Here is a 16,659-nt window from a genome sequence, read left to right as displayed (position 1 = left end):
TAATGATCCATCATAAATTTCTACTTAGACTCGAACTCTTCGATGCTAACTGTGTCATACACAATATCATGTACCATAGTATTTATCTTCTTGTAGTCTTTGTAGCTACCTAGTTTCTGAGGTATCTTCTTCATTTTATGCCAAAGACACCATCAGTGTCTTGTGTTAGGAAAAACTTCCTCAATAGCACATCGCATAACTTGATCTTGATCTGTAATAATACCATCAGGCCCCTTACCGTCTATACAATCAAGCCAAGTCCTAAACAACCAACTAAATGTCTTTGTATCTTCATTAGACAATAAACCACAATCCAAAAGAACAGATTGCCCATGATGGCTAATCCCAACAAACGGAGCAAAAGGAAGACCAAATCTATTTGTTAGGTAGGTTGTATCGAATGTTACAACATCGTCAAATTCTTTGTATGCCTCTCTACTCCTCCTATCTGCACAAAACACATTACGTAAGCAACCCTCATCGTCTAAATCCATACTAAAAACAAAACCATTGTTCTTCTTCTGCATAGTCAAAAAGTATTGTTGAATAGCTGCATCATCTCCTTCCCCGAGACGAATTGCTCTTTTCTTTTGTATATAATTTCTGCAATCTCTTTCATTGGATGGGGCATTCTCATGTCCACAGCTGCTACCTATGTTGAAAAAGTCGGGACTAGTCCTAGACTAGTCCCAGACTAGTCCCCAGTCGCCATTGTGGCGCCTCGACTAGGGACCAGGTCCCTAGTCGGGACTTATTAAGCATAAAGCCCCGACTCGGCCCGACTAGGGTCGGGTCGACTAGTCGGGCCAGTCGGGCTTTATAGTAGCAGCCTGTTTTTTCTTTTCTTTTTTTTTCTTTTTTTCTTTTCATTCTCAAACCGAGAGAAAACCTAGGGTTCTTGCATCTATCTTCTTCCCTCTTCTCAAAACACCAATCAACCATCATTGAAGCACTTTTTCAAGTTATCTTCTTCTCCAAACTTGATTCCAAGTAAGTTTCTCTCTATCTTCTCCATTTTTTCTTTTTACAACTCTTTCTCTCTCTAGAAATCATTAGTTGAGTTTTTTTTTTCTATATAAACTGATTTTAATGTTAAGTTTGAGTTGTTATACTTCATTAATGTTTATAACAATTAGGTTTGACTTGTTATGGTTACTTTATAGTGATTTATATGGATAATATGGACTGATTTAGGGTTTAGGGTTTGTTTTTTTGTGTTTTATACTTATAATGGGGTTATTTTAGGGTTTAAGGTTGATATTTTAGGGATTAGGGTAATGATTTGTACTGTTTTGTACCTCATAATGAGGTTATTTTAGGGTTTAAGGTTGATATTATACTCGTAATGGACTGATTTTATGGTTTATTGTATGATTTTTGTTGATATTATACTCATAATTAACTTATTTTATGGTTTATAATCTGATTTTTGGTGATATTGCACTCTTAATGAATTGATTTTGTTCCTTTTTTGGTTAATTTGAAACGGTAAAGTCCTTGAGCGATGAATTCTGCGAGTACTGGATCTGCTGGTGCTAGTAGTGTTGCTCCGGTGAAAAGAAATTCCAACGACATAGCATGGGAATGGGGAGAATGTAGGAATGTTAATGACAAAAATTTGGTATGGTGTAAGTTATGTGAGAAGAAGTTGTCAGGGGGAATCTATAGACTTAAGGAACATCTTATTGGCAAGAAAGGAAATACTTTACCATGTGGTAAAGTTACTATTGAGATAAAGAAGAAAATCCAAGAACAAATGGATAACTATGGAAAGAAAAAAATTGAAAAGGCTAGAATTAGTAATATCATTCGAAGCCATGATGTTTTGGGTGATGATGATGATGATGAGGGATATGATGAAGATGTCGAAGATGAGGGTGAAGTATTGGTGAAGGAATCAAATACTGTTAATGCGAAAGGAAAAAGTCAGAAGAGAGCAAGCAATGTTAGAGGTTCTATGGATGCTTATTTTAAGGCTGATGCTAAGAAAATGAAACAAGACACTCTAGATAGAAACAATCCTCATAAAATAGAGTTGATGCACAAGTCTTGGAAGAAATATGCCATTTGGGCAAATGAGGCTGGGATTTCTTTCAATGCTGTAAAAGGATAGCTACAAAGACTTCACAGATTCAGTTGGAGAATATGGAAGATTCATGCCAGCTCCCTCTGTCTACCATATTAGAACTACCATGGTCAAGGAGATGTTGAAGGAAACAAACGCCTATGTTGAGTCTTTTCGAACACATTGGGAGAGCTTTGGATGTACTATAATGTCAGATTTTTGGACTGATGGAAAACGTAGGTGTTTGATTAATTTTTTAGTGAGTTGTCCGAAAGGAACAGTTTTTTTGAACTCCATTGATGCATCTGAGTATGTTAAGGATTCGAATCTCATTGTGGGAATGATTAATGATGTGATTAAATTTGTAGGAGAGAAAAACATTGTTCAGGTATGTTTTTGGATTTTTATTACTTTATTTGATATCATCTTTAATTAATCTTGCTTATACAATCTAACTATGCTTTTCTTTTGTAGTTTATTACCGATAATGCTGCGAATTACAAATTAGCAGGCAAGAAGTTAGTGGAAGAACATCCTCATATGTTTTGGACTCCATGTGCTGCACATTGTGTGAACTTAATGCTTCAGAATATTGATGATGATTTACCGAAGATAAAGAGTGCTTTAGCTGATTCCAAAACTGTTGTGGGGTTTATATATAACCATGGTAGAGTATTAAACATGATGAGGAAACTTACTCTCGGGAAAGAGTTGCATAGATCATGTATTACTAGATTCGCCACTGCTTTTTATACTCTGAAGAGTGTTCATATGAATAGGTGTGCTATACAAACATTGTTTGTAAGCGAACAATTCAGAAAATCAGATTTTGCAAAAAAAGCGGATGGACTGAAATGTGCAAGGATAGTGGGTAAAAGTACATTTTGGGCAAATGTATATTTTGCATGTCGAGTGTTGGCACCACTTGTTGATGTTGTCAGGTTGGTGGACACTGAGATAAAACCGAGTATGGGCTACATATACGAGGCGATGTCTAGAGCAAAGGAGCAGATAAAAAAGAACCTTGGAGATGACCACATCGCATGTGCGAAAGTTTGAGGTATTATTGATGAAAGATGGGTTGATCAACTTCATCATCCACTGCATGGAGCTGCGTATTATCTGAATCCGGCAATTTATTATGGTCAAGGTTGGGAAAAAGTTGAGACTAATCAAGTCATGAACAGTGTATATCTTGCCAGTCATAAATTAATAGATGCTGATAAGCTTGAGGAAATGCAAATTGAAATGCTCCATTATAGAGATGGAAGTGGCCTATCAAACCCACTGGCACTGAAGTTAGTCGACAAGATGGAACCATGTAAGTTTTCTTCTTTATGCTATACTTTTTTGTACTTATGTAGCTATAAGTTTTCTTCTTTTGGCGCAGATCAATGGTGGAGGCAATATGGTAGGGGGGGTTGCCTATTTTGTATGATTTTGCAAAGAAGGTCTTGAGTCAAACATGTAGTGCTTCACCATGTGAGCGAAATTGGGCTGCATTTGATAATGTAAGTAGTATTTCAATTTCTAGTCTTATTCATATTTCAATTTATAATCTTATTTCTTTTCATTAATTTATAATCTTGTTTATTAAGGTACATTCAAAGAAGAGGAATCGCTTGTCCCAACAAAAGTTGAATGATATTGTATTCATACAATACAATAGAAAGTTGCTCGTTCGAAATTTAGCTAGGGACAATGCTATTGGGCCAAAGAGAGATGTTAGAATTGATCCTATTATTCTAAGGGATGTTGACGATAATGATGAATGGATAATTCCTAATGAGGAAGAACTTCAAGATTTTGTTCATGCAGGCGACACCCTCACATGGGAACAAGTTCGAGCGGCTCAAGGGGTGACTGATATAGGGCCAAGAACGAGGAGCAAGTCAATGAGGGGGTCTACTTCTTCTACTACTTCTGGATCGGGCACTCAAATGGAACTTGTAGACGAGGATGAGTCTGAAGATGAAGATACTGAAGTTGAAGGGGCAAGATATATGGATTTACTTGATGAGATTGAACCGCCAAGTGTATTCGATCAATGCTACTAATCACTTGTTGTCGTTTGTAGTTTGTTTTTAGCTTACTAGTTGTTAAGACCTCTATGAACCACTTTTATTTTGAATTTGCTTTAACTATGGACCACTTAAGTTTATGTTATTTAAATGATATTATTGTATTAGTAATTGGTGATGGCGTTTGGTAGTATTTTTTCTTTAGATGAATTTGCCATGGTGAAGTAAATATTGAGCTACTGAATTGAATATTGAATGAAGTCTTCTTTTTTTTTCAGGAAAAGTTGTGTCTACACTTGGAAAATTTGGAAGAACCTCTATTCACCTCTATCAAGGTAAGATTTCTCATCATATTGATCTCAAATGTTTATATTTATGCATATATATAATTACATATAAAAAAAACATTATATATTAATATTATACGACTAGTCCCGCCTAAATACGACTATTAACGACTACTCCTAGTCCCGGGTCTGGCGACTAGTCCCCGTTGCCGCCTTTTTCAACATAGGCTGCTACAACCTGTTGCTTATAGTTTCAGTTCACTTTAATTCCTGCCATATCACTAATTTCAAGTTGTCTTGCCACTTGTGCATTAACCTTTCGATAACATCTGAAGTGGCGAGCTTTTCCGGAGATAAGAATATGATTGTGCTCTAAAAGAACACTAATAATTTCGTACTTCCCACTTTCATTCAACTTCCCACACATTTTGGCTTTACTCCCATTTCTACTAGTAGGTTGTGGTTGAAGAGGATTGCTACTTGCTGATTTAGTTCGCCCATTTTTCCCACAAGTCAATGTAATGTATTGAACTACTCCTCCCCCTTTTTTTGATGATCGTTTTTTTATTGAAAACCCTTCTTTTCTAGCATAAGAAAGACAAATTTCATACATTTCATCAATGTTTTGGAACTCCAAACCAACACTTGGTACAATTACTTCTTTATGTTTGTCACTTTCTTTCTCGGACATTAGCTCAAAATCATCCATATCTTCACTTTCTGAAGATTGCGGCATTCCTGCAAAAGATATTTACCTAATTTGGATCACATATAAGACATTTAGGGTTCAATTAGGGAAAAATCAGTCATATTTGAACATATCATAACACTTGCAACATAAATCAAACCTATTACACAATAATAATTTGGCAAAATGGATCAATTTCATCATAAACAACATTTAGGGCACAAATTAGAGCAAAATCAGAAGTATTTCACAAATTTACAAACCAAAACTATCAAACAATGAAACTATAGAAGGAGAAAAGCAGGAGAAGAAAATCTCCTCTGTTAAATACTATAGGAGGAGAGTTGTCTATAAACCAAGTTACTATTCATAGTAATTTAACTAATTGATTTATGAATCTAAAGACTAGGAAGTTCATTTTTGTATTTTTGTTGATTTTAGTTGTTAAATATTTTGGCAGGTTTTGTTAAATTATTTTTTTTGCAAGATGTAAAATTCCAAGAAACTTGGTGACGACCACTTCACAACAAATCATTTGTTTTCAGCTTTTTTAACCCCCATTCTTCATGACAGATTTTATTCTGAAGAGTTTAAATAAGTTCATAGTTGCGTTTGTGCACAAACAACATGGATACGATTGAGATCTTTTGGTGAAATTGATGGACGCACTATTTCTAACCCAATTTAATCTCTGTATCAATGAAAGAACTACAAAGGTCTTCCCTTTACTTTTTTTTGGTGAAGCAAATTTTTCACGCGGAGAAACAAATGTTTAGACGAAGAGACATTGTTTATAGAACATGGCTCAACACTGAAGAAAAATATAGGTTGAAAAATCAAAAGAGTACATATTCCCCGTACAACTGCCCGTGCCCTAGGGGCACGGGCTATACCTAGTGTTTTACAATTGACAAATGAATATGAATGAAATGTTGTACACTTTTTTATATACGCCTTTGTTTTTTCACATTGTTTTTGTTTTTCCTTCGACAGATTGAGTACAGATAATATATGTTTCCAATTTTGTTTATATTGAGCCGATAACCGCCTTACTGACGAAAAATCAATCATCAGTAGGATGAACACTGATGTCCATACATCAAAGTCAGATGATTTTTCAATTTAATTCAAATAGTGTCGATTAACATCTTACCGAATGAAAACCAAGAGTTACCCTAATAAATTATTGATCTAAGTTTCACATCGGGGATATGAGTATCGATGACTTAACATCTAAATCAGACACACCTTTCTGTCTGTTCAAACAACGTCGGTGATCGTCTTATCGACAATTTTTGTAACCAAAACGTGTGTATATGTGAAAAGTGAGTGTGCCAGGGTAAAAACATACCATGTGGTGAGTGTGACTAACCATTAACATAGCCAGTAAAAACAGTAAGCGTATATAGGGTGCGTCGGTAGGTGCACACCGCAAAATTTCTCTTAGGGCATCTATCCGTAGGATGGCAGTAGGTGCGCGGCCCATATCGCTTAAGAGGTGTCCCCCCGAGCACCCCCTCATATTCTCTTGTTCGTTGGTTCTTCTTTCTCTTTCTTCAAAGATCTTGCATGAAACACTTAGAGATTTAACATAGAGAACTTGATCTGAGAAAAAAAATATATGAATTTAACCTAGGCATTCCTCTTTTATTACTTTTGGTCGACCCTCACTCTTATCGCCCAGACTCGTGTGGTGGGGGTTACGGGTCGTGCACCTGCAACGGACCCCCACCACAAAAGGCCCAATTTTTAGAATTTTTTTTACTTCGCCGTACAAGTATTAGTAGAATGTGTACGAGAGTTGTGCAATTGAAGGTTTATAGCTTCATCAATGAGTTTTTTAAATTAGGCACACGAGGTCAAGGATTCAAGTAGTCCTTTTGGTAGAGTTTTTTTTTTCTTGTAAGAGACAATACTCCAAATCTATTAGAATATGTCAATGTTTTGAATCTCACTCTACCTAAGCTATCAGTTTTATTTAAATTTTCTAATCTTCTTAGTCAAATAATTCTAGGGTTTAATTAGCAGATAATATGTTAACATCTGCCAAACTGTGTCACTTCATTCAGTGCAAACATTTTTTTTCCACTCTTCCTCTCTCTTTAATATGCCTTAATCTCTCTGCCCTTATTTGCAATCCTCCATCTGTTTTTTCTTCTCTCCATCAAATCTATCTTTCCAGATTGAAATTTTGGTCTGCCTAAGACAAAGTCAGAACCATAATTTGAGTAAAAGCCCATACAAATTAGAGAAGTTTTTATTGGAAACATGTTAGGCCAATCATAAAGCAATGTCATTCATTGAGTTTTTTTTTGTTGAAAATCATTCATCGAGTTTAGATTCATCAATAATTTAGTATTAATTTTTTAGGTTAATTATTTTAAAATTTGTGTTGATTAGTTTACATGTAACATACTTTTACCTCGCTTTTTTTTTTATACGAAAGGGTCCCGATTTAAAATTTGTAACTGGACGTCTATCTTCTCATCCGCGACCCTGTCGGCGTTCCTAGATTGGAGCAGTCTGAGAACACTTGGTTGGGCTTAATTCGTGATGGGTTTGAAGAACACAGACTAGACCCAGTCCGAGTGCCTTCAGTCTTGTCTGCGGGCTTCAGATGATTACTCCGATCCACGACGAGTGCTAAGAGAGGGATAGGATAAACCGAAAACAAAAACATAGATTGCCTTTAGAGGCACCCTTTCTCGAAAGGGTCACTTATCAAGTTGTAGATGCCGTACCATTTTGGCACTGCATCTGACACTGACCGACTGACGTCTATTCAAAATTTACCAAATGTCAAATCTACCAATGAAATGCTGCGACAGCTTTGTTACCTGTCGCAGTCCATCGCAAAGTTTCTCTTTGCTCCCTCTGAAACGTCTGTACTTGAAATTGAATAAAATCTCTATCCCTCTCTCTCTCTCTTCCCTAATTTAGTCCGTCACTGGGCTGCTTCGTCAATCGTGCACTAGTTTCCTCTTTTTGTGCTCTGCCCTAAAACCCTCGTCACTCTGCAACTTCTTTCAACTGGGATGCTGGTAAATTCTGCTCCATTAAGACTTCAAATCATCATAAGTTCCTCTTTTGAGTTCATAATCACTTCTTATAGATATTTTTTTTCTTTGATTTCTCTCTTTCTACCCTTACTTTTAGTGTTTTTTATGGTTAGATTCTTGTTTGGGTTTCTTATTAGGTACATTACTTCACTGTTTAGGTTACAGTTTAGTTCATCATCTCCAAGATTTCCCTTTTCTTTGCAAGTTTTGACCTCCCCACCACCACCACCCACCCACCCAAGTGCTATATTTGTTCGATTTGGTTTATTTTTGGGGTTCATTAGCTTCTATTTTTATGATTTTTCATGATTCCTAATGATGGGTTTATGTTACATTTGGGAAAAATGGTCTGCTAAAATTTGGGTTTCGTTTGGCCTTTTACCTTCTCACTGCATGTTATGTATCTATACATCTTCTTGATTAATTGCCCTTGATCAAATGCTTAGAAGTAATATGAGTATAATTTTCTTTGTTTCTTAGATCATGGTGTAGAAAGGGTTATTGAAAGAGGGTGCTGATAATATAGTTTGAGATAAGAGATTTCGTTAAGCTTACAATCAGCCATGTCACCCAACCCTAAAGTAGCTATGGCTTTTAGTGCAATGAGGGCCTTAGGAATTTCCGAGAAGAAAGTGAAACCTGTTTTAAAGAATCTACTGAAATTGTACGATAAGAATTGGCAACTTATTGAAGAGGAAAACTACAGAGTTCTTGCAGATGCGATCTTTGAGTACGAGGAAAATGAGGTATGCTTGTTTGGTCTTTCTGTTGATTACCCAGTCAATATTATCTCTTTGTTTTTTGGGTTTTCACTTAATTAGCATGTTTTTGATTTTTGTCTCTTCGTTCTTATCAGGTGGATGAAAAGAAGAAGGAAGTTCAGTCGGGTGATGATTGTAGACCTCCATTAAAGAGATTGCGATTAAAACACCAAGAAGAGCAAGCGCAACCTTCTGGTGAGACATCAACAAAGAGACCAAAAGTTGAGGCAAATGAACCTGAGAACTGCATGGCAAATCCTCTCGGAGATGAGAAATTATCTGAACCAGAAGGTGCATCACCTAAAGTTAATCTTCAGAGCGGAAATGAAGAGCTTTTATTGCTTCAGGGTTCTCCTATAGATGAAAGTGAGGAGCCTAGTCAGCTGCATTTGAGGAAAAAAAGAAGTGAACCAGAGCCCGTTTCAGCTCACACCAAATTGAGAGACAAAGGAAAGGAACCAATTGTGGAGCCTGTAGTTTGTCATCGTCAAGACAGAGAACGCCCAGGTCCACTATGTATTAGAGAAAATATAGCCGAAAGTTTGTCTATATCACCTACGGTTCATCCTGTAAACAAAAGAGTGGATCATGGGCAAGCGTCTTCTGCTGCATGCTTTAACTTGCCAAAGACTAATCCCGGTGTTGATCCGTTGGCCAAAGAGTTGCTTAGTTCTGATCAGAATAATGGTTTGATAAATCCCAAAACTGAGCCATGCATTGATGAAGATCCACAAATTGAGATTCCCATTGCTATAATGCATCCACCAAACCCTGAGCCAAAAAGTAATAAAGGTAAACTATATTTATTATCTGTAAGTGTACGAGTTTCAATATCAAAAATGGGCATGACCAAGGCCATATACCAGCTCAATTTGACATTGGATCCAATCACAGGGCATACACTGATTGTGTTGAATAGTAAAAATTCCATTTTGCTCTTATGATGTAGCATTTCCTTTTCTATACCACACAATAAAATAGCTAGAGTTTAGAGCGAACTAATTTAACACAACTAATTCTTATACATTTTGTGTTTGTGTCAATGTTACTCAGTTACTCTATGGACAATAAAGACCGCTTCAACATATTGTGGGAAAGAGTTGTAACTTAAGCACACTTCTTATATTTAACTTATGTATATAGATACATCTTCTCCGTTATATACTTCACTAGTACAGATAGTTACTAAGGTTTAAAACTAAAAGTTAATGTGTACTCCCTAACTAAGTGGTCTCAAGCAAGGAACACATTGGCCCATGGGACCGTTAAAAGTTCTATTTTTGACTACATTCATGTACTCAATCAACTTTTTCAGAAACAACAACAAAATGCATGCACTAAGAAGCACCTTTACTATCCATATATAATCCGTTTAATTTGTTGAACTGTTCTCAACCATATACTAGCAAGACACAAACATGTTCAAAATAGAAAGATCGTTTATCTGGTAGCTAGTATCATTTGATATTTTTCTAGCTGATATTTGAATTATCTTTCAGATCCAGTATACGAAAATGGGAAACGAGATGGGGTGGAGTTCTTTGTTTCGCAACATGCAGATGTGGAAGATGAAGGTCAGAGTGATTTAGGCGCAGCACATGAGGGTATACCGAGCCTAGAGCTTGCAGACATCCCAGAGGCATCTCCTGCTAATGTTGAAATTGCTTCATCATCCTCAGGGAAGGTGAAAATTTCTCTGAGTTGCAACTATGCCCCAGGACAACCAAACTTTCGTCCGCCGAGTCCAGAGGTGGTTCTAAAAATGGTCGAGGATAAATGTCTGAAATCATACAAAACTATTGAACCCAATTTTTCTTTGATGAAAATAATGAAAGAACTATGTGAATGCTTTTTAAATATGTCTAATGACTCTGTCGCTGATAAAGAAGAAGACCTGACACATATAACACCTAATTCTGATTTGCTAAACAATTCTAATTTGAAGAATACTTTGGTGGTAAATGATGATCATCAAGACACATTTCACATGCCGGGAAGTTCTGTAAATGGATCACTCAAATTTCATTCTTCTGCTCAGGTTGTACCCCAAGTTCGAGAGGTGTTGGCTCTTGCAGACGACTTTCACAGCAGAGATGACCTTCATGAACAAGTTCTTGGGGACACCAACTGTGAAGCAGGAAAGACAACAGATCAGCTTGATTCAGATTCTTCAAGTTTATCCAGTTTCATAGCAGTGCTGCATAAAAAGAAGACTGACATTGATACAAGGCCACTCCATGACGTCAATGACATTTCCAAAGGTGAAGAAAGTGTTAGAATTTCGTTGGTAAATGATGTCAGCAGCGAACCTTATCCACCTCTGTTTTTTTACATTCCAAGAAACATAATTTTTAGAAATGCGAATGTAAAATTTTCACTCTTTAGAATTGGAGATGAGGACTGTTGCTCAAACTGTTTCGGTGATTGTATGGCATCCTCCCTTCCCTGTGCATGTGCACGTGAAACTGGGGGTGATTTTGCTTACACATTAGAAGGTGTGCTTAAGGAAAATTTTCTGGATGAATGCATTTCTATGAATCGTGATCCTCAACAAAGCTGCCTCTCTTATTGTAAGATTTGCCCCTTTGAGAGGTGTAAGAATGTGGATATACCTGAACCCTGCAAGGGTCACATACCAAGAAAGTTTATAAAGGAGTGCTGGAGCAAGTGTGGTTGCAATAAGCAGTGTGGAAATCGGGTGGTACAGCGTGGCATAACCCACAATTTACAGGTCAGGTTTTATCCTCTTGATCTTATAATGTGATTGGTAGCACAGTAATAGGTATTTTATTCAGTATCAGATCATCTTTGTCCAGCATTCTGGTATGGAAGTAACTAATACTAGTAACATCAAACATCTTCAGAATATCAATGTGTAGTTCAAAATAGGATCTCTTCAGTGTTTCAAATATAATGTTGATTAAAAGTTTCTCTGCTCTTCTCATTCTACTTACTCCACAGTTTTCCCTTTTTTCCAGCTAATCAACATCGTTTATGATTAGGTATTTTTTACCGCGGAAGGTAAAGGGTGGGGTCTCCGAACACTTGAAGACTTGCCAAGAGGTACTTTTGTGTGCGAATATATTGGAGAAATTTTAACCAACATGGAAATGCACGAAAGGAACATGCAAATTCCCGATATTGAGAAGCACATATCTCCTGTTATGCTTGATGCCGCTTGGAGTACAGAATTGGTTGTGAAGGATAGAGACGCCCTTTGTTTAGATGCTACATTTTATGGAAATGTTGCAAGATTCATTAATCATAGGTATGCCCATCACATGGTTTTTTTGGAAAATTATAAAGTCATCAGTCATTTTGATTTCAAATGCGTAAGTTGGTCATTTAAATATGTCTAATCTGTAGTTTATCTCAACTGATGAGGAAATTTTCCCTTCTGAAATATGCATTCAACAGTTTATTTAGACACCATCATAGTTATTGACAGTAGGCATATTGTAAGTACTGCTAATCGCCTTCTAGTTGGCGATACTTTGGATAGAAAGGACCCTAGTACATTAAAGATTCAAGGAATACGATACAGTTAGAAGACACGAAAGAATCTCTACTTTCTTTTGTGCATCCTTTATTCGCATCTCTTCTCCTCCGTAAGCTCCTACTCCCCCTCTTCCTTTTCTTTTTTTTGGTTTTCCCTAGTCCATCTTTCCTGGATTAACATTGAAATCATGTAAAACTATTCTTGTCATTCACAATTTCTATTTGGATTAACAGATAATGATCCACCTCAGTAATCAAGGATATTTCTAAGATGGAAATAGCGTAATATGGGTAGGAAGTTTAGGATAAAAAGTACTTCAGAGCTGTTCCAAACTTCAAGCAAGCAACTATACTCGTTGCTCACTTACTGAGACTGAGAAAGCAAATAATCTTGAGGTTGACATAAGTTCGTTTGGGTTGGTAGAACCTTAAAAAACTATGTCCACGTAGAGTTTATCAGTATACTCTGACTTCAGTGAGCTATCAGTAGTGAATTATTCTAATACACTGCTTGATTGGTGATTCCTGTCCCTGTCACTCTAAGGCTAAGAATTTACCAAATTTATATCGTTTCATTAGTAAACTGGAGTTATTGTCTGGGCTATACGGTAGCGTAAATCAAGCCGAAAGATAATTGCGCTGGGAAGATACTACGAATCTGTTCTCTTTGTACCTCTCTCGTTCATACCTAATCTGGTCCTCTTTCCTTTATTTTCTGGAAATAGTTTTGTATTTTACTTTATTTTAACTCTCATATAGATTAGACATTTTTATCTGTTTCTTACAATTTTATTACTATTATGTGAAGTTTGAATTACTTGGTTGTGATATTTATTGTTTCGCTCCTCTTACTCTACACTATCATGCTTTTTTGGCTAGTAAAAATGTTCAAACCAAATTCTTGTTTTAGTTAGTCCTGGAACTCATCTGTTAGTTCTGTATATGCTTGTTTAGATGCTTTGATGCAAATTTGGTTCAGATCCCAGTTGAAGTTGAGACTCCATATCATCACTATTATCATGTAAGAAATTTGACGCTACATTTCAGCTTGGATTCTTATATCTTGTTTTACTCGAGCCTGTTTCTTGGGAAGTGTATATGATCAATCTCTCTATCTATCTATCTCTCTCTCTCTCTCTCTCTCTCTCTCTCTCTATCTCTATCGCAGCTAGCATTTTTCACAACAAGAAACATCGATGCTTTGGAAGAGCTAACTTGGGTAAGTAGGCTTAGATGATATGGATATTCTATTGAAGTTATTCCTGAAGAACAGCATATACAAATTTTCCATCATTTACTTTTTCTACAATATTTGTGTTTTTGTTCACATTATTATGCTATTTATGTCTGTCTATCTGATGTAAAAGTGCGGAAGCCTAAGAATAAGCTAATTTAATACGATAAAGTAAACTAAATGCAGTAAGGGAGGAATAGAAATGAAGACTACCACAGAGGAATGGGACTTGAAAACCTACGCCTCCTTGGTTTAGGATCCCCCCTTCAGAAGAAATCCTATAGTTTCATTAGCGCCAATCACATTTGGATCACATTTCTGATAATCAATAGCCTTTCGTTCTTGTGTGCCAAACAGGGCCCAACCTTCTAATTTTGTATATCTTACTTAACAGTTTCCCCTTTTGGTCCTGGTGGTCCCAGATTACTAGGCTATGTTGTTCCGCATCTTATTTTTTCGCATAAAACTTCTTAAATCTCTTATTCTGCGAGACTGCGACTAATTAAATAACATCACATACTACAATCAAGTTTTCCTTACTAACTTGCATAAAACGGCAGGAGTGCAAATTGACACTCTTAAGAAGATATGATCTTGCATGTTTTCAGATAATTAAAGTAAAATACACTTATTGCGTTAAATGATTATGGCAATGACTTTTCTCTTACCGCACTAAAGTACAGAGATGAAGTATTTTCATTTTTTTTGCATATGTAATTAATTTCAGGACTATGGGGTCGCCTTTGACGACCATAATGACGGCGTAAAGTCATTTCAATGTCGCTGTGGAAGCAAATGCTGCCGAGACATGAAGCAATCTCACAGTTAGTATAACTCATCTTCTTCAATTACTTGAGTCAGCAAAATTGAGTTTGATATACCTTGTCTTCTACCACTCTGGTCTAGTACACTGTTAGTGTAGTAATGGTTATCAGGTAGTGCCAAAAACAAGCCCAGACAAACTGAGAGCAATGCTTTAAAATTCGGTAGATGTGTACACCTCGAGGCGAGGCGGTCTCTTTTCGCCTCGAGGCGTACGGATCTACAGAAAAAAAAACAAAACTTACCAGCATCGTTTAAGTTTATGCAACATAAAAATTAAGAAGTAACAACATTTATATATCTTGTTTGTTAAACAATTAAGTCTTTATATTATTGTAGAAAAGTGGAAAAGACTAATCTTATTTAAGTACTCAAGTGTGGTATCATTTATTTTTCTAAAAGAACTAATGTATGCCTTTCGTGCATCGAGGCATACGCCTCAAAGCGGTGCTTCACTTTTTCCGAACAAACCTCCTTGAGGCAGGAATAACCTCTTTAAATCAATTGCTGTAGAGTTTACTGGAGTATGAATCTTGATATCCTTCAGAATGACAAAGTTGTTGTACATATTTATAGAGTAAGAGGATATAAGCCACCGATAAAGAAATGCTGTTTTATATCGGCTACTAACTATAGATGGATTGATCAGGCTAACCAGTACTAATCTGAAATCAAACAGACCTATTAGCACACTTTAAGCGGACCCGTTAGTAGGCTGTACTGCCCGGGTTGCCTAATCATGGTTCCACCTTTCCCTACGCCACTATTTAGCTAATGAAGATCAAGAGCACCTTAAATGCAATTTTCTAGGTTAAAGTAATGAGCTTACCATGTGACTGGTAGAGTTTTAGGTGCTTGAACTATAATACTATATAACCTTATGAACAACATCGTCATTTATCTTAGAAAATTCTTCCTTTATCTTAGAAAATTCTTCCGACACCTCTGCTCATGTTACCATTTTCTGGCGCAGAAACTAAATTGAATGCACTACTCTTGCAATAATCAGCTAAAGAAGGAAAAGATGGAAAATTGGAAGGATTGAAGGTAAAGTTTTTTTTTGATGTTTTCTCTTAGCGAGGAGAAAAACAAAGTAATATGATCTCAACTTCTGTATGTTGTATATACCAGGATGTATAAATCAGTCAGTAAACTAGGTAGCTGAAAAACCTTTCAAGTAACAGTTTTTCTTATTTATTAGGTGTTACTATGTCCTAGAACAGATGGGCATTTGGTTTTCTCTTTCGTCTTCGATCATGTAGGAAAGCCAAACTCTGTCCTAGTTTCATCTGTTCATTTTTGGATTGTGAAATATTGATGGTTTCTTTATGGATTTTTGCAAATATGCAAGTTTGGGTTTGGTTGGTTTCTTCCGACTTGTCTCTATTTGCAAATTCATGCATTTTTGTTCTGCAAATTAGTTCTTTTTATGCCATTGAATTTATGTATGGCAGAAAATCATGACACTGAAACAATTCTTAGTTATTTTTGTTTAAAATGAACTTGATGGGAACCCTAAAGCAGAATGTTACAAAGTTTGAGCTGAAGTAGTTTAATTCTTCAATCAATCCAAACAGCAAGTCGGTTATACGAAAGGGGGTCCAAACAACAAATCTCCCCTCTTTATTCATCTCATACATTCAATAGAAAACACCAAATATTGATTGCTACTAAAATCTTAAGGGTTTGCCCTTCTCTGCTAAAATGATCTCAGAGCCCACTCTAAGAGTTTGTTGTTTAGCCAAAAGAACAACAAATGGTGAATTAAGCGTTGCCGAATGGGACAAGTCACTGTTCAACTAGTTGAATGGTTGCTACAAGATTCTTTGTTTAGCCAAACAAACAACAAATGGTGAATCAAGCGTTGCCATCCCTAATCTTCAACCTTGTTTAATTCAATTTCTTTGTTAAAAATCTACGAACTCAACTAGTTGAATGGTTGCTACAAGATTTTTAATTTAGTAGTTAAGATTTAAGTTTTATTAAGAGCCAAATGATCTTTTAGTTAAAGTTGATCTAGAAGGCGCATGATAGAATAAGTTGAACTAAAATCAAACCATGGAAAAAATGAGATTTGGATGGAGTTTGGAGATTGTAGATTTACGGGTGCATTTCATCAACCAGCTTTTATGTCCAGATCAATTGCTTTCCAAGCAGAATATTCCAGAGTTCGAGGGGAATCAGGCAATAAGGAGATCCCCTTTCCCCTCTATTATTCTTATTA

At 36.3% G+C, this 16,659-nt stretch overlaps 3 protein-coding genes across 9 annotated transcripts; 2 read left to right on the top strand and 1 right to left on the bottom strand.

Annotated features, from left to right (window-relative positions):
* The first annotated feature begins 658 nt into the window (after positions 1-658).
* Positions 659-4,254, top strand: LOC147556237 (uncharacterized). Of its 2 annotated transcripts, XM_086664342.1 has the most exons (5): positions 659-990; positions 1,495-2,453; positions 2,540-3,386; positions 3,456-3,576; positions 3,664-4,254. In XM_086664342.1, exons 2-3 carry the CDS (start codon positions 2,157-2,159, stop codon positions 3,122-3,124), a joined length of 882 nt encoding a protein of 293 aa, XP_086520468.1. In that variant the 5' UTR covers positions 659-990; positions 1,495-2,156; the 3' UTR covers positions 3,125-3,386; positions 3,456-3,576; positions 3,664-4,254. The 2 variants fall into 2 exon arrangements, with proteins under 2 accessions (XP_086520468.1, XP_086520467.1); XM_086664341.1 differs by lacking the exon at positions 659-990 and having other exon boundaries at positions 1,327-2,453.
* Positions 4,255-4,626: 372 nt separating this feature from the next.
* On the bottom strand, positions 4,627-5,109 carry LOC147556236 (protein FAR1-RELATED SEQUENCE 6-like). The gene has a single exon (XM_086658600.1). The coding sequence runs from the start codon at positions 5,107-5,109 to the stop codon at positions 4,627-4,629; it is 483 nt and encodes a 160-aa protein (XP_086514726.1).
* Positions 5,110-7,673: 2,564 nt separating this feature from the next.
* On the top strand, positions 7,674-15,789 carry LOC147556235 (putative inactive histone-lysine N-methyltransferase SUVR2). Of its 6 annotated transcripts, none has more exons than XM_086664068.1 (10): positions 7,674-8,102; positions 8,601-8,866; positions 8,977-9,673; positions 10,381-10,565; positions 10,920-11,612; positions 11,884-12,149; positions 13,334-13,400; positions 13,548-13,598; positions 14,341-14,437; positions 15,409-15,789. In XM_086664068.1, the coding sequence occupies exons 2-10, from the start codon at positions 8,684-8,686 to the stop codon at positions 15,438-15,440; spliced, it is 2,271 nt and encodes a 756-aa protein (XP_086520194.1). In that variant the 5' UTR covers positions 7,674-8,102; positions 8,601-8,683; the 3' UTR covers positions 15,441-15,789. The 6 variants fall into 6 exon arrangements, 3 of the variants coding, with proteins under 3 accessions (XP_086520194.1, XP_086520192.1, XP_086520193.1); XM_086664067.1 differs by having other exon boundaries at positions 7,824-8,102; positions 10,381-10,631; XR_015235255.1 differs by having other exon boundaries at positions 7,883-8,102; positions 14,341-15,026; positions 15,135-15,789.
* Positions 15,790-16,659: the final 870 nt, after the last annotated feature.

The sequence above is a fragment of the Eschscholzia californica genome, unplaced genomic scaffold (assembly GCF_041429995.1).
Source record: "Eschscholzia californica isolate CP2 unplaced genomic scaffold, dmEscCali1.0.p SCAF_2, whole genome shotgun sequence".
Lineage (NCBI taxonomy): Eukaryota > Viridiplantae > Streptophyta > Magnoliopsida > Ranunculales > Papaveraceae > Eschscholzia > Eschscholzia californica.
The sequence above is the reverse complement of the archived record's forward strand: the minus strand, read 5'-3'. Positions and strand labels throughout refer to the sequence as shown.

What these genes read in the sequence shown, in the direction of transcription:
- LOC147556237 (XM_086664342.1), top strand. Translation starts at nt 2,157, where the DNA reads ATGCCAGCTCCCTCTGTCTACCATATTAGAACTACCATGGTCAAGGAG. An exon ending in GAGAGAAAAACATTGTTCAG is followed by an intron (nt 2,454 to 2,539) that starts GTATGTTTTTGG and finishes TTTCTTTTGTAG; the next exon opens with TTTATTACCGATAATGCTGC.
- LOC147556236 (XM_086658600.1), bottom strand. Translation starts at nt 5,109, where the DNA reads ATGCCGCAATCTTCAGAAAGTGAAGATATGGATGATTTTGAGCTAATG.
- LOC147556235 (XM_086664066.1), top strand. Translation starts at nt 8,684, where the DNA reads ATGTCACCCAACCCTAAAGTAGCTATGGCTTTTAGTGCAATGAGGGCC. An exon ending in TGAGCCAAAAAGTAATAAAG is followed by an intron (nt 9,674 to 10,380) that starts GTAAACTATATT and finishes ATTATCTTTCAG; the next exon opens with ATCCAGTATACGAAAATGGG. An exon ending in AGACATGAAGCAATCTCACA is followed by an intron (nt 14,438 to 15,408) that starts GTTAGTATAACT and finishes TTTCTGGCGCAG; the next exon opens with AAACTAAATTGAATGCACTA.